Here is a 14501-nt window from a genome sequence, read left to right on the forward strand (position 1 = left end):
AGAGGATGTTGCGTGGGGAAGAAAACCTAAGGGAAAGTAAGGCACCATAGGATGTGTTTTCCCGTGAAAGGATTTTATTAATCAGAGCTGGGCTTTTCATCAGCCTTGGCCATCTGAATGCTCCCTGCAAAAGCTGGAGACCCGAAGCGATCTTTAAAGACACCAATACCGTGTGCCAGGTGGACGGAAAGCTGTTAATATCAGAAAGGGTCCTCGAAGTCAAATACATCATTGCATTTACGAACCAAAATGTCAAGGGCACTTGACGCAGGCTGCCATGTTTTTCCTCAGAAGCCAGAGTGCAGAGGAGAAGGGGCGACAATCAGAACCCTCATTTTAGAGGTGACAAACAGAACCTTGTCCTTCCAGACCCTTCTCCGTCAGCGAGCAAGGAGTTGTGTAATCTCCTGGGATCTAAAGCAAAGAGTGCAGCTGTTTTGTTTTATCACCCGTTCACTCCCTGCTTGTTTCCCATCTCGCTAGATCCTCTGGAAGGCCTCATTTTCTTTTCTGTCCATTTCTCCTCCTCCTCCCCTCCCCCTGTACATGCAGAAGGAAATCAGTCAGCAACACTACTTCCAAAAAAAACTTACATTTCTCACTTAAAAAAGCACACATTTTTAAAGGAAAAATTTAAGCATATGCAGTACCTTGTTAATGCTCTTTATGATCCTGAAATCTCTTTTCCACTTAAAGGAACGTAAAAATATATTATTTCCAACTTGGTTTTCTCATAAAATTATCATGTTCGGTATATTACATTTAGGACAGTCTATTCAGGCATTATACATTTACTAATTGAATTTACTTTGAAGTGGTTTTAATTTTTTATACAAATGGAGCCTCAAGCAATTGAACTCCAAGAAATGTGTATTTTTGACTCTGTGTGTGTGTGTGTGTGTGTGTGTGTGTGTGTGTATGCGCGCGTGCAGGCAAGCAGCCGTTTTCAGGAAACAACAGAACCTTCAACCCAGAAACAAACAGCAAGTTCTGGGCTCTTAATCCAGTTTTCTGAATTCATGTAATACACAGTAGTACAAGTTTCAGAAAAGGAGTTTAGAGTTAAACTACAGTGTTTGGGGGAGAGATGCTTGTATTGGTTGCTCTGATGCCACCAATAGAGTCTGACCTCAATTTGGAAAACAGAGTTCACATTCAGTTGGCCTGGGTGGACCAAAGAGTTTCCTGGCCGACTCAGAAGGACATAGGACACCCCGAGGAGGAAGAGGAGAGTCCGAGGGGTTGTGCGGCCTTTTCAAAGTATGCCCTACCAAATTGGTTGTTGGACCAATAGAACCTTATTAATGCATACTTGAGGCATTAACCCAGGAAGTGGAGAGGGGCAGAGCAGGATCATGTCTCTGTCACTCTGTGTATCTCTCAGATTTACTCCTTAATATTTATCTTTGATTTTTATTCTTTAATAAAATAATTTCTAAAAATCTCCATACTATAAATCTTCCCTCATTTCAAACTATCAAACATACCTTTATCCACATTTTTGTATTGCAATTAATTTCTGGGCTAACTACCAGTGGACAGTCCAAGGCTTCCGAAGACTTCCACAGGCTCTAGGCCTCCCTGGAGGTTTGTGTTATCTCAACATTGCTCTCCCTCCTGTTGGCTTTGTTTGTTGATGTGTCAACTGGACATCTGTCTCTTCATGGGGTTGAGAAGGCAGAGAAGCCAGAATCAGACAAGAAATGTGACCATTTTTCAGAAGTGTGTGCCTCCAAGAGCCTTGGACAATATTTATCAAGTCAGCATTAGACAAAGATGTTATTTACCCATAACCTTTGAAAGTATCCACTTTCTTCCCCTGTCAAAACCCAAGGCTCCCACTCCAACTTGCTTCTCTGCAGACACAGGCCTGAATTTCTTTCCACAATCTAACACTGCCTCTCCTGCTATAGACACTCAACTAAATGAATCTGGAATTGCTTCTCAAAGATGGAATTTGAAGAAGCCTGTTTTTTCAAGTTAGCGAAACTTAGTGGCCTTGCCAGCATCTTTTGCCTTTGTGCTTTGGGTTCAGAAGCCTGGCAACAGCTCAGCTGATCGGGTCAGAGCTTGTTGATGCTGCCCTTCTCCTGGCTTCCTTCAGCACTTGTGTCTGGAGTTACATACCAAGGTTTCCAAATAAGTAGACTTCATCTGGACTTTTGTCTGTCAAAACTTTGTGAAAAACTCGACTGTGTTTCAAGAAAGTGGATCTGGTCCTTGTCTTCTGTGCTCCATACCTGTATAGTTATTCCATGGTCCTCTGTTTGTACTGTTCTTAACAGAACTTTTATTTTGAAGGACACATCTCAAGGCATGCTACTTGTCCGTTAGAGTTTGCAACACAACATTGTTATAGATACCGTTTTCCTTTCTTTTCTTTTCTTTTTTTCCTGGACTAGCAAATCTCACCATAGCAGGCATTTTTTCCTGCATCCTGCAAGTACTTTTGTACTGTCACGGGTGGTTTGCTATAGGAGAAAAAACAAACGGAGCTATGGCTCCTGAAGAGAAGAGAACCCACTTCATGACTCTAGTATATGTGTTCTCATCTTCCGACGTAGAAAACAACTGTAATTGTGTACACAGCAGTCCAAGGTTAAAAGGATGACTGTCAAAACTACTGCATACATTTATAGTCTATAACAGATATTTAATAAGTACTTTTTAATCTCATAGAAAATGTCTAGTATTATTTTCACACCAGCAATCAAATTCATGGGAGGCGAATGCTATGAATTCTTTATGCATTGTAGTCTCATGGGTTTTCATGTCACCCGATAAAGTTAAATAACTCCTTGCATGTGAAGTGCACACTTGACCTAACAGTCTGCACTGGCCATACACAGCAAAGTAAGAGGTGTTTGCTACCCCAAAGCAGATAAGACACACAAGGTTAAACCAAGACTGAGGATCCAGCATGCTCTGTTCCTCATAGAAGCAACCATAATGAGATATCACACCAGCCCAGCTCACAGCGGCCTCTGAAGAACTTTCAGACCACCCAGATGCTTTACTTGCCTGGGATGTTTTCCTTTCCTTTTCTTCCAACTTAGTTGAGGCATAGTTGACAACGAAAACAATGTATTATTGAGGTTCACCGTGTGGTGCTGTGGAACCCTTGGAGGAAGAGCCCCCTTGAGCACTGCTGGTAAGAATGGAAATTCATGCAGCCTTTGTGGAGAAGGGCAGGAGGTTCCTCGAGAAGATAAAAATTGAGCTAGACCTGGTGACTCAGGTAGGTGAATCCAGTCATTCCAGATGCTGAAATAAGATGTCTGGAAGGTCAAGGTCTGCCTTAGCTTTGGAGTAAGTTCAAGGTCAGGCTGGACAGCCTACCATGATAGTGAGACGCTGTCTCCTCTATAAAAAGTAGAAAACAGTAAAAGGACTGGAGATACAGCTTAGTGGGAGGCATGAGTGGAGTACATTGGACCAACTGTTCCTCTTCTGAAAATGTAAGGAGAAGACGATCTGGTATCCCCTCTCCCCTGAGACCATGTGCTCCTGCTGTCATCGTATTGTTTACATGGAAACCACCAAAGCATCTGCTGGTGTGTAATAAATGAAGAAAATTGTGGTATGCATGATGGAATATTATTCAACCAGAAAAAAGGAAAGGAATCCTGCCATTCAGGACAACCGGATGAACGTTGGATGTGTCCTCTCTTTAAGGTTTCACCATAACTCTTTGAAGGGGCACTGCCACCTGAGAATGCAACATGCTTTTCAAATTACTATCTTATTTATTTTTATGTAAACCAGTGTTTTGACTGCATATGTGTGCGTGCCTGGTGCCCACAGAAGTCAGAAGAGGGTGTTGCATCGCCGGAGATTGGAGTTCATGATGCTTGTGAGCCATCATGTGGTTGCTGGGAATTGAACCTGGGTCCTATGGAAGAACAGCCAATCCTCTTAACCGCTGAGCCACCTTTCCAGCTCCTTTCACAGCATTTTAAATCTGCATCCTGCGGGCAATCGTACAGATACTATTTTGTTTTTCACACCGATTCTCTTCCTGTATCACCATCTGATTTTCAAAGACAGCCAACGAGCTGCTTGCAGCTGTGCCTAAGTCAGGGGTTAGCAGAAGGGTGATCCATGGGCTAACACCAACACACCACTTGAGTTGGCATGACCCATCATCCAAGAAGGTGTTGGAAAATTTTAAGGAGTTGGAAAGCTCAAGAGCATATTTTCTGACCAACGAAGCAGTGCAGATTCCCTACCTTGCTTTCCGTAAATAGGTGTTGATGCACATTCAGCTGTGTGCGTCTTCACCTGGCACTCCTGGCGGCTTCTGAGCAGTCTAATCATTGTGGGAGAGGCTCTGTGATCTTACAAGAGCTTACAAGAGTCATATCTCTGCCTGTGCGTAAGTCATTCTCAGCACCATGGTGTCAGTTAGTGACCACCAGGCATTACAGATGCCAGCAATGGGCCATGGTCCCATGTGATCTGCTGTTACTTTTTCTAGAGAGGGAAGGGTACTCTGGCTGCTCTGATGGCGAGAATAAATGGTCGGGAATAGGAGCATCCTGATTGGGTGTCTCATGGGAAGATAAACTTGTGCGCTGTGTCATTGTGTGTGAGGGATACAGCAGGTTCCGGAGTGCAGGCTTAGGAATAGGAATGTGCTGGGAAGCTCAGTGAGTTGAGGTGATGGGAACAAGGGTTGCTTGGAGAAGGTGTGTAAACCACACTCGTCCCCCCCAATGGATTTTGTCCTCAGGGTGAAGATTGATATTTTACAAGCCTGTGACGTGTGTGTGTGTGTGTGCGTGTGTGTGTGTGTGTGTGTGTGTAGATGGGGCTTTTGTATACACATGTATGGAGCCCAGAGGCCACTGAGTATCTTCCTTAATCACTCTCCACAGGAACTCTCAACAATGCTGGGGCTCACCCACCCAAAGTCCCAGCAAATCTTTCTGTCTCCAGCTCCTCAGAGCTAGGACTGAAGGGCGCACTACCACGTCCAACATTTTATGTGGGTCCCGGGGATCCAAACTTTGTTCCTCACTCTTGTACAGGAAGCTCTTACTGACTTAGTTCTTTCCCCAGTCTCCTAACATTTCCTTAACGATGGCTGTGACCACACCGGGGAATAGATACAGGAAAAGGGGAGAATGGATGCTGCCGAACCAATTTTGCAATGGTGATCCAAACAAGAGAGATGGTGGGGCTAAGCAGGGCGGGAGAAAGGCTTCTTTCTTCTGTGTTCAGATTAGCATTTAGATGGCTGGTTTGGGGGTTTTAAACGTTAGAATAACCCAGCACTATAAAGATTTTTTTTTAATTTTAGAAATCTTCTCATTACATAGCAAAAAAAAAAATAGTTTTACGTCTTAATTGCCTTGCAAAGATTACAGACATCTTCAGGACAGATAAATCCTGGGTTGTCTCGGGATGAACGTCTACCGTGGAAATGCCACATACTGTTTCAACATTGTGCAGAATCCAAAGCGTTGAACTGTTTCCTAGGGAGGGAAAACACACAAGCATAGTTCATCAGAAATTCCTGTAAAGGAAGACAGACAACAGAGCATTTGGTTTAATGACAGATCTCCTTCTGGTACCATGAGCTTCGTGAGAACCAGGGGCTGCAAAGAGGAACCCCAGGCCTGGCAAGGAGAGAGCAAAATCCACTGATTTCATGGATTCCATTTTCCTAGGTAGACCAGCAAACCACCATGAACGAGCGAGCCTTCTGCCTCCCTTCAGATGTTCCAGTCTTCTATCCAGAGTTGCCAGGGCCGTGTTCAGTCTTCTCTCAGCACTGCGTTGGCCCCGGTCCTCTGAGTCGAGTTCTCTCACATTTGCCACAGCAAATGATGACGAGCCCATCTGCCAGGCATATGGAATTGGTGATGCTCAGCAAATCTTTGTCCCAGCCTGGCCCCAGAGAATATTTCGAACTGTCTTGTGAGCCCTCTTTCCTCTCCTGTGCCCTCATTGTGCCGTCTACCACGGCAGCTGTGGAAGCGGCCTCCCTAATTATTGATGTCTGCCGTCATTCGACAGCCGTACTGTGAGCTTCTGAGGCAGGAACCAAGTCATGTTTGTCTTGGCACTCCCCTCCCTGGCCTTCCACAGGGGATCGGAGCACCCACCTCATCCAGAGCTGTAATCTCCGGCTTGTTTTAGCGGCCTCGCCTGTCATCCCTAACAGCTCGGTGCATGCGGCTGCCAAAGTTCAGATGTGAGGAACAGAGACGGCAAATTTTGTGCTCCCACTGACCTCGTAACCAGAGCGCTATAGATTTTCTAGTTTGGATTATTGCTTCCTTTGAGCGATACTTTGAAGAAAGCTCAGGTTCCCCCATTATCCTAACTACATTTTAGGTAAACAAAAATCATCCACTGTGTGTGTACATGTTCTTCACTTTGTTTTGAGATGGGTCTGTTCCTGAGCCTGGAACTTCTCTTCTGGGCTTTTATGTGGTGCTGGAGACCAGAACTCAGGTCCTCACCCTTGAGCAGTAAATCCTTTTCCCACTGAAGGATCTCATCAGCCCCATAGTTAACACACACTGAATGAGCTCTTAAGGTTACTTAGCTGTGAGGTTTTTGTTTTGTTTTGTTTTGTTTTTTAGGTAATCCTAGTCTCATAAGTAGGCTATGGTCAGTTTCAAATACATAGCTAAACTAGTAGCAATAGTATGGTCTCCAGTAGAGGCTAAGAGTCTATAAAGTTAAGAGTCAGAAGTCTTGTGGTTCTGGCTAGAACAGCCTAGAAGTGTGGTTGACAGGAGCATGGAAGAAAGTTCTGATTCTCATTGCCGGTAGTCAGGATACCTCAAAGAGCATCTTTGCATGCAGAGCTACTAAAAGTTTGGGGGGCTAAAGATGCTCGTATTTTTTTTTAACTTAGAGTTGACTCAGTACTATAGGTTTTGTGATGCCTTGGGCTTTGTGTTCGGTACCCGTGTCTCACAAGTTTGATGAGAAGGTTCAATGATGTTCTCTGTGGAGTGGGGAGTCAGGGACAGTTCTGTCACTGAGAGTCAGAGTGAAGAAAAGGACCTCTCAGGCTCCTAGTTAGTTTGGTCTCAGATGCAAACACACAGACATAGGGGGAAATTCTGCTGGAATGATCTCCTCCCGAGAGAGCCCGTGCAGTCTGGTTCATTATTCCATCATCTGCTTGGGCCTTTTTCAGGTCAGCCGGAACTTCGAGCTAGTTGGACGGGTTAACTTGGATCAGCTGGAACAGATGAAGGAGAAGATGGAGAGTTCCAGCAGCGACGATGAGGACAAGGATGACGAAATGAGCAGCAAGGCTGAAGACAGAGGTTAGTCTCACCCTGCCCTCTGAGTTCCAGATTGCACCCAGAGCGTCCACAACCGAGACAGAAGGGAGGCAGGAGGCTGCTGTAGGAAGAACAGAAGGAATGATCCTTCTTGGTTAAGTAGCAGAACAGACCGGCTTCGGCAGCATCAGGGGCCCTGTCTTTACAAACTATTACCAGCTATAGACACTCCAAGGAAAACAGAGATTTTCTTCCTAATTATAGATATATGTTTGCTGGAGGGAAAAAATATGGCTCCTGGCAAGGAAAACTAGTTCGGAGGAACCTTCAAAATGAAGATAAGCAAAGAGCAGGCTGAATGACACTGTGGGGCTATCGAGGAGCGGGAGTGAACTTGGAACCTCACACTCCGTTAGAATGATGCTGCTAGGGTCGTAGTGAGAGGATGCAATGAACTTGAACTCTCTACACGTTCCCCTGCAGGCCTTCCTCTTAACTCCCTTAGAGCTCTGTTTCCACTCTGTCAAGAGGGAGAGACTGTCTCTCTCGTCCTTCTGTGTACATGCAGAAAACAACAGCAAAGGTTTTGTGGGAGTTTTGAACTATATTTTAACTGCCCTTCTGCCATTATTCTAAGATAAAAAGGATTCCAAAATGTGTTAGTTACAGATAACTCATTTAGGAGATCTAAAAAGTTGTTCTTATCTGCTGGTTAAACATGGAACACTCTAGGCGTGCTCAGGCTGACTGAGGTATGCGTGCCTACATGTATGTTGGGATGGGAATGGAGGGCTAGAAAGAGGAGGGTCCAGCAGCTAAGAGTGCTTGCTACTCTTGAAAGAACCGAAGTTCAGTTACCAGCACTCAGTTTTGGCAGCTCACAGCCACCTGTAACCAGCTCTAGGAGCTCAGATTCCTTCTGGCCTCCATGTGTTCTGCACCCCCTGCACGTAGCCACAGACATACTCAAAATTCAAAAGAAGTAAGGTAGCCTGGGATGGGTTCTTTGAGTTACTACAGATTGAGTAAAAAGTTCATGCATGGATACTGTAAATATGAGGGAAAAGCTTGTAGCTACCACCATTGCAGTGACAGGAAAATCATATTAACGGCCATTACTGAACATTGTTTCTTTAGTCTCATGAAGCATGAAGGGGTTTCTTCAGCTACCCAGTCAGATCATGACCCCTGTCTGTAGGACTTGGCTTCATGTTTTGGTGAGATCACCAACTATCAAATAATAGTGATGGTGGCAGTGATATTAGTGGTGTATAATAGTGATAGGGTGGACGGTATAGAGATTTTTTTAACTTAAAATCTTCAGACTTTGAACTTTGGTATGTTCTTTGGTTTAAATTGACAAGCAAAAAATATTGTATATTTAAGTGTTTTAAAATTGTGGAATGGCTAAATGGAGCTAGTTAATATAATTTTTTTCTCACATACTTATCTTGAGAAGTAAGAACTCAAATCAACTGAGCAGTTTCAAACTTCAGCAACGTTATTAATGATAGTCACCACGATAGAAAATTGATCTCCTGAACTCTCACTCTTCCTATCTACATGAAACTTGGTGTCTTGACCAGTGTGTCCCCAGCTGCCCACCCATGGGCTTTGGCAATACCCACGTCACTGAGTTTGACTGAGGTTTCACATTGAGTGAAACCGTTTAGGGTTTGCCTTTGCACACGGTTTATTTCCTTTCACATGCAGCCCTCATCCGTGTTGCCTCAGACGACAGGATTCCCTGTCTTAAAGGAGAACGGTGTAAAGGGCACACCAGTGGGTGTGTGCGTCATCTCTTCTGTATCCTTTCACACACAAAGGGCCTTGGTAGACTCGCCTGGTTTTCTTTGGATGTCAAGCCAGTCGTGAGCTTGCTAAGGAACTTAGAATGGTCCATAATGGCTACCCTAATTTTTGTTCCTAATTAGCTAGGAGTCTACAGTGTTGTGCTTTCCTTAGCTTCACCGACACTTGTTAGCGTTCCCACTTTTGGTCGTAGACACTCTTAACTGCTATGGAGCAGCACCTAAGGCTTGAATTTGCATTCCCTCCTGTTCGTGATGCAGAATGCCTTTATAGCTGATGTCCTTTGCATATCTTCTGAGAAACGCTTGTACAAAACCTTTGTCTATTTCTTAATTGGGGAAATTCTTCACTCAAGTATTGGCTGAGTTGTTTGGGTTCTGCATACGTCTGGGATGTTGACTCTGTGGCAGATGTGTGGTCTGAAGATGTCACCTCCACTCTGTGGGCGCCTTTTCATCCAATGTCTCCTTAAAGGCTCAGAAACTTTTCAGCTTGATTTAGCTCCTGTTCGTCTATTTTTTTTGCTCTTTTCACTTGTGCTTTGGGGGTCATGTAAAAAACATGAAAAATCGTCTTCAGACCCATCTTGAGACCGGTGTCATGGAGATTCCCTGTTTCCTCCAGCAGTGTTTACAGCCTTGGGGCTTACATGGCATTTCAATCTCTTACTTCTTCTTTTGAGGTTTTTTTTTTTCTTTTTTCTTGCTGGGAGATCAGGATCTGGTTTCTTCCTTCTGCCTAGGATGCCCAATTGTCCTGGTGATCATTTACAAGACTGTCTTTTCTTGTAAATTGCGTGATATTGGCAACCTTCTCAAAAATCAATGGCTGTAAATGTAAAGATTCACTTCTGGACTCTGTTCTGCTCCATTGGTCCATGAATCTGATTTTAGGCTGTTTTGATTACCTTAGCTTTGCAATATCATCCTAAAGTCACAGAATGTGGAGCTTTTTATGTTTTCTCTGTGTAGCTCTAGTTGTCCTTGAACTCTACTTTAGACCAGGCTGGCCTTGAACTCACAGAGGTCGTCCACCTGACTCTGCCTCCCGAGTGCTGGGATTAAGGGTGTGTGCCACCACTGCCTGATTTCAAACTTTTTATCTTGATCACATTAGATTATTGTGTTTTTTTTGGGGGGGGTCTTCTGTGGTTATTTGGTATTATAAAGATAAGAAAGGCCTAGAGATGTAACTGACTGATAAGAGTATTTGCCTATTGTGTGAGAAGCCACCTTCTCACCCCAACACAGCCAAAATCACTGATTAAATGACATGATAGCCAAGGCATGGACCTATGACCTATTTAGAGTATAGTAGGTAACTAAACTATAAACCCAGCGAAGTTGAATCTCACAGTCTTCTGGCTCCATTGTACACTGCACACACTTCCAACCCCCCAAGTGATAAAACGTTCTTTATCAAAGAGAACCTAGCCATGAAATCTGAGGGTGTATGGGCCCTGGGGCTAGACTCTAAGGGCCCACGGCAGAACATCGGGTCAGCCTGAGCCAGGTGTCTTTCGTAGGTAGTTCTTTTCTGGTGTGGGTTTCTCAGCCACGCCCTTCCACTGTGATAACCAGTTTGGCCTTTGAATCTTCAACCAACAAAGATAACAGAGCCTGGCTGTCAAGCTCACTAGTCAAGCTACTTCCTATGGCCAGCTCGTGAGCTGACACAAACCAAACTTGCTCACCTGTGGATCACGCCATTTCTTCTCAAGGATATGATTGTGAACCCAGAAATATGCCTTTTTTTCTCTTCTTTTTTTTTTTAAGGAAAAAAAAAACCTTTTCACAAACATGTTCTTCATAACAAATTCTTACCATCCCTGCACTGTTTTGAGTGTCCTCAGGGAGAGGGAGGGAAAGGATGGTTCCGACTGAGGGCACAGAGGGTCCTTTTTCTTCCTGATGCTCTGACCTTGCTGTCCCTCTTTAGGAGATAAAAGATTCCTTATTGGGTATCATGGCTTTCTCGTGTCTAAGGCTGAGCACATGCTATTACTGAAGCCATCAGCATTCCAGAGTCCTCTGTTTCCCCAGTGATGTCTCCCAAAAATAGATGAAACAAGCCTAGGCCGTGAGGAAGCACAGTCCATGGTGAGATGTGTAAGGTAGCAATCAGGCTGGTCCAGCTCGGACTCTCTTTGCCCATTGGGCTCTCAGCGGGAAACCAGATGAAACTAGAGAGAATGGCAGGCCTTCTGCTTCTCCCTGGAAAGTGTTGTGTCTGCATCCACCAGACCTAAACACATGATGCAAAAGTCCTTCTCGGGTAAACAAGTTAGTATGGGGGACTGACCCTAGTGCCTTAGGAATTGCAAGCCAAAACCGTCCCTTCCCTGCCACTCGTCCTTGCAAGAACAGCTTCCTTTGTCCCATCCCCTTTGAAACCATCTAGAATCAATCTTCCACCACCTCAGTAGATTCTTGCCAAGAAGACAGAGTCAACAATAGCCTCGGGTATTTTTGCCAGACATCCTGGCTTCTAGCAGAGGACAGGAGGGGGTATTAGCTCAGCTCTCAAGCTGAGGGAGAGTGATTTAAGATCTGACAGGTAGAATGGCTTCTTCTTTGAGGATGAAGCTGAGCATGTGCCCTTGGAGACAATAGATGACTGGCTTCATGTTTCCTGAGGGCAAAGGAGCAAGTGCAAGCAACATTCTCCTCACGGGTAATCTGGGCTTTCATAGAGATGCCTTCCGCTGGGGGCTCCACGGCCTTCTTGCTACCCAGTTCCTTTCCAAACAAGAGAGCTGGGGAGTGTGCTCAACACAGACACACAGCAAGATCGGCCCGGGAAGCTCAGAGGGAATTTCAGAGAGCAGCCACGCATGAAGAAATTGAAAGAACCCAAGCCTAACGCTGCCCGCCCCGCCCCCACTCATTATGCAACTGGGAGGAGTCAGGAAGGCATTCTGTTGATTTCTTGCCCAAGATAATCCCTGCTAAGGAATTAATGCGCGGAGCAGATGGTGCTGTCTCATTTCCAGTGAAAAGAATCAAGGAAGATAGTCTGTGCAATTATTTTTAATGGCTTGTGTGGTGATCTTCTTAATTTGTGAGATGTCTCGTCTTTTGTGAAAACTGGTCTTGTTCACATAGCCTTTTGTGGGAACAGAGCCCCAGTTAGTGTCCTGAAGATTCCCTGAGCTATGGGAGCATTTCAAGCAGGAGATGTCTTCCTGTGACATCTCGTCTGTGGGGCCCACAGAGATGATGATGATCAGATTTCCCCCAAACTTCATCCTTTTTGCAGAATGGCTTACCAGTGTGAGGTCTTGACCCTCCGTGGGCCAATGTAAGACTTGGGGGCTTACGACACAGGACAGCACAAAGGCCATGTGAGCCCTCACCTTTGAGCTTGCCACGGGGTGTGGCCTAAAAGCAATTAGCTAAACGACCACGTTTATCAGACCCCTCACTTGTGCCAGTATCACAGGAGTAAACAAAACAGCTGCGTCAATATTTGATGTGTACACCAGACCGGTCCCGAAATGTCTGTCTGGCCCTGCATTTGTGAATATCACTGGTTGAGGAATAAACACTGAGCAGCTGGACCAGGATCCGTCATTGACTAAGGACATGCCTTCTTTTCTTTTTTAACGATTCCATGTGTTTATTTATGGCACGCGTGAGAGAGCGACATATGCGGCGGTCATACTTGCAGGAGTTGCTGGTTTTCTTCTCCCGTCATGTGGGTTCCAGGGAGTAGACTCAGATCAGGCCTGGTGGCAAGCAACACTAATTCCCTGAGCCATCTCTCTGTACTAGACACGCTTTTATATAGGCCCCCACCCCGACCCACGTCACACTGTCTAGGGCCCCATCACACGAGGTTCTTTGCAGGGCTTCTAACTGTCCCCGGAACACGTTGAACTCACGTTATAAAGCTTCGGACTCACTTGGGATTGAGTAAAAAGCCCTGTGGTCTATACTATATGACCATGCTGGGTTCTTCCTGGGGTCTGTTTCCTTCTTGGTGAAAAGAGGAAGCTGATTCAGAGAGACACTGAGTAGCAGCCAAGCTGTCAGAGCCCTCACCCAGAGTGTGCAGAAGGGATGGGTTAATTAGAAGATAGATGCCATGGGATCCCAGAGGAGACCCAGGAGCCTTTTCTGGCAGGAGATTTGTTAATGGTGGAAGCTATTGCTTAAGTGACTGGAACTCAGGACAGTTCCTGAGAGCTATCCAAGCATCAAGTCTGGTGATGGCCCACGGGGTAGCTTCCCAGGTAAGTCAGGAGCCATTTCCCCACAAATGTTGATTCCGGAAGCACACAGTTCTCACGCAGGTCCTTCCTTTCTGTTGGCAGAGCTGATGAGATTTTCTGACCGCGGGACTGGTGTGAACACGGAGAAGCGATTTCCATGTGAATTCTGTGGACGGACGTTCTCTCAGGGCTCTGAGTGGGAACGACATGTGCTGAGACACGGCCTGTAAGTCGGGGCCCTAAGAAGACCTTTGTCCCAAGTGATCGAGAACTGGGAGGGAGACTAGACTTTCTCTGAGAGTACGTAGACCAGCCCGCCCGTGTCACTTTAAAACATCCCCCTTGACACAGATCAGGTGACGCGATTCCCCAGGCTCGAGGGTAGTGTATCTCTTGGTTTGCCCATCTCTGAGAGAATGTGAATCTGGATCTGAGTTTCTGGCTTCTGTGTTGCTCGTTTTATGAATGGCCTTGATCATGCCCATGACTTACCTCAGAGATACAGCTCCATCCCACCCGCCTCCCAGGTAAAGGAGGTAAAACGTTCCTATGAGGTTCTGACTGCTCACCTCTTTGAAGGTAAAATTGCTCCTTCTTCAAGGAACCCTTAGTCCACCCCAAACAGAGAGAAGTCAGTTGTGGTTTGTGTGAGATGCCCGTAAGGTGTCCAGACTTTTGAGAATAGAACTACAGGTTTTTAGATTTTTGTATGTTTGGGTGATTTAGTAATAGACCTGATTAATCTTAAATACTAGAGTTGCTCCTTAATCATGATTGGCCAGGACCTAATAAGCTTCTGAGCTCAGCCGACGGGTTTAAACATGAGGAAGTTCTTGCTATTTCCCCGCTGTAGCTCAGGGAAGGAGATATCAAAACATACTAAGGTGGAAAGAAAACGTGGCATAATCATAGCATAGGACAACATTGAATATTTTTCAGGATCCAAATTGTTAGAAAGAAAGAGGTTTACATGACAAAAAGAAAATCCCTGGCAACTTAGTTATATACACATCGAATTCCTTTGCTTTTAGGATCAGAGAAGTAAGCGCAGATGAGATTTGTTGGTTTACTGAGGAAATACCTGTGAGGGGCCCAGGAGGTTCACTCAGCTAATAAAATGCTTGAGGATTTCAGCTCCCTGCCCAGAACCCAGGTTAAAAATGGTGGTGCACACCTTTAGTCAGGAGGCAGAGGCAGGTGAATCTCTTGAGTTTGAGGCCAGCCTG

General features: G+C 45.2%; 1 protein-coding gene across 5 annotated transcripts in view; it reads left to right on the forward strand.

The window, feature by feature from the left end:
* The window catches only part of Znf462 (zinc finger protein 462), a 135735-nt gene that overhangs the window by 117962 nt on the left and 3272 nt on the right, over window positions 1-14501 (forward strand). For all 5 annotated transcript variants that reach the window (XM_041657090.1, XM_041657088.1, XM_041657091.1 and 2 more), the window contains 2 exons: window positions 7160-7292; window positions 13378-13501. In XM_041657090.1, coding sequence (XP_041513024.1) covers window positions 7160-7292; window positions 13378-13501 — 257 coding nt within the window. The remainder of the gene's footprint in view (window positions 1-7159; window positions 7293-13377; window positions 13502-14501) is intronic.

Source organism: Microtus oregoni, unplaced genomic scaffold (genome assembly GCF_018167655.1).
Source record: "Microtus oregoni isolate MIOR12 unplaced genomic scaffold, Mior012 000008F_ref0000371, whole genome shotgun sequence".
NCBI lineage: Eukaryota > Metazoa > Chordata > Mammalia > Rodentia > Cricetidae > Microtus > Microtus oregoni.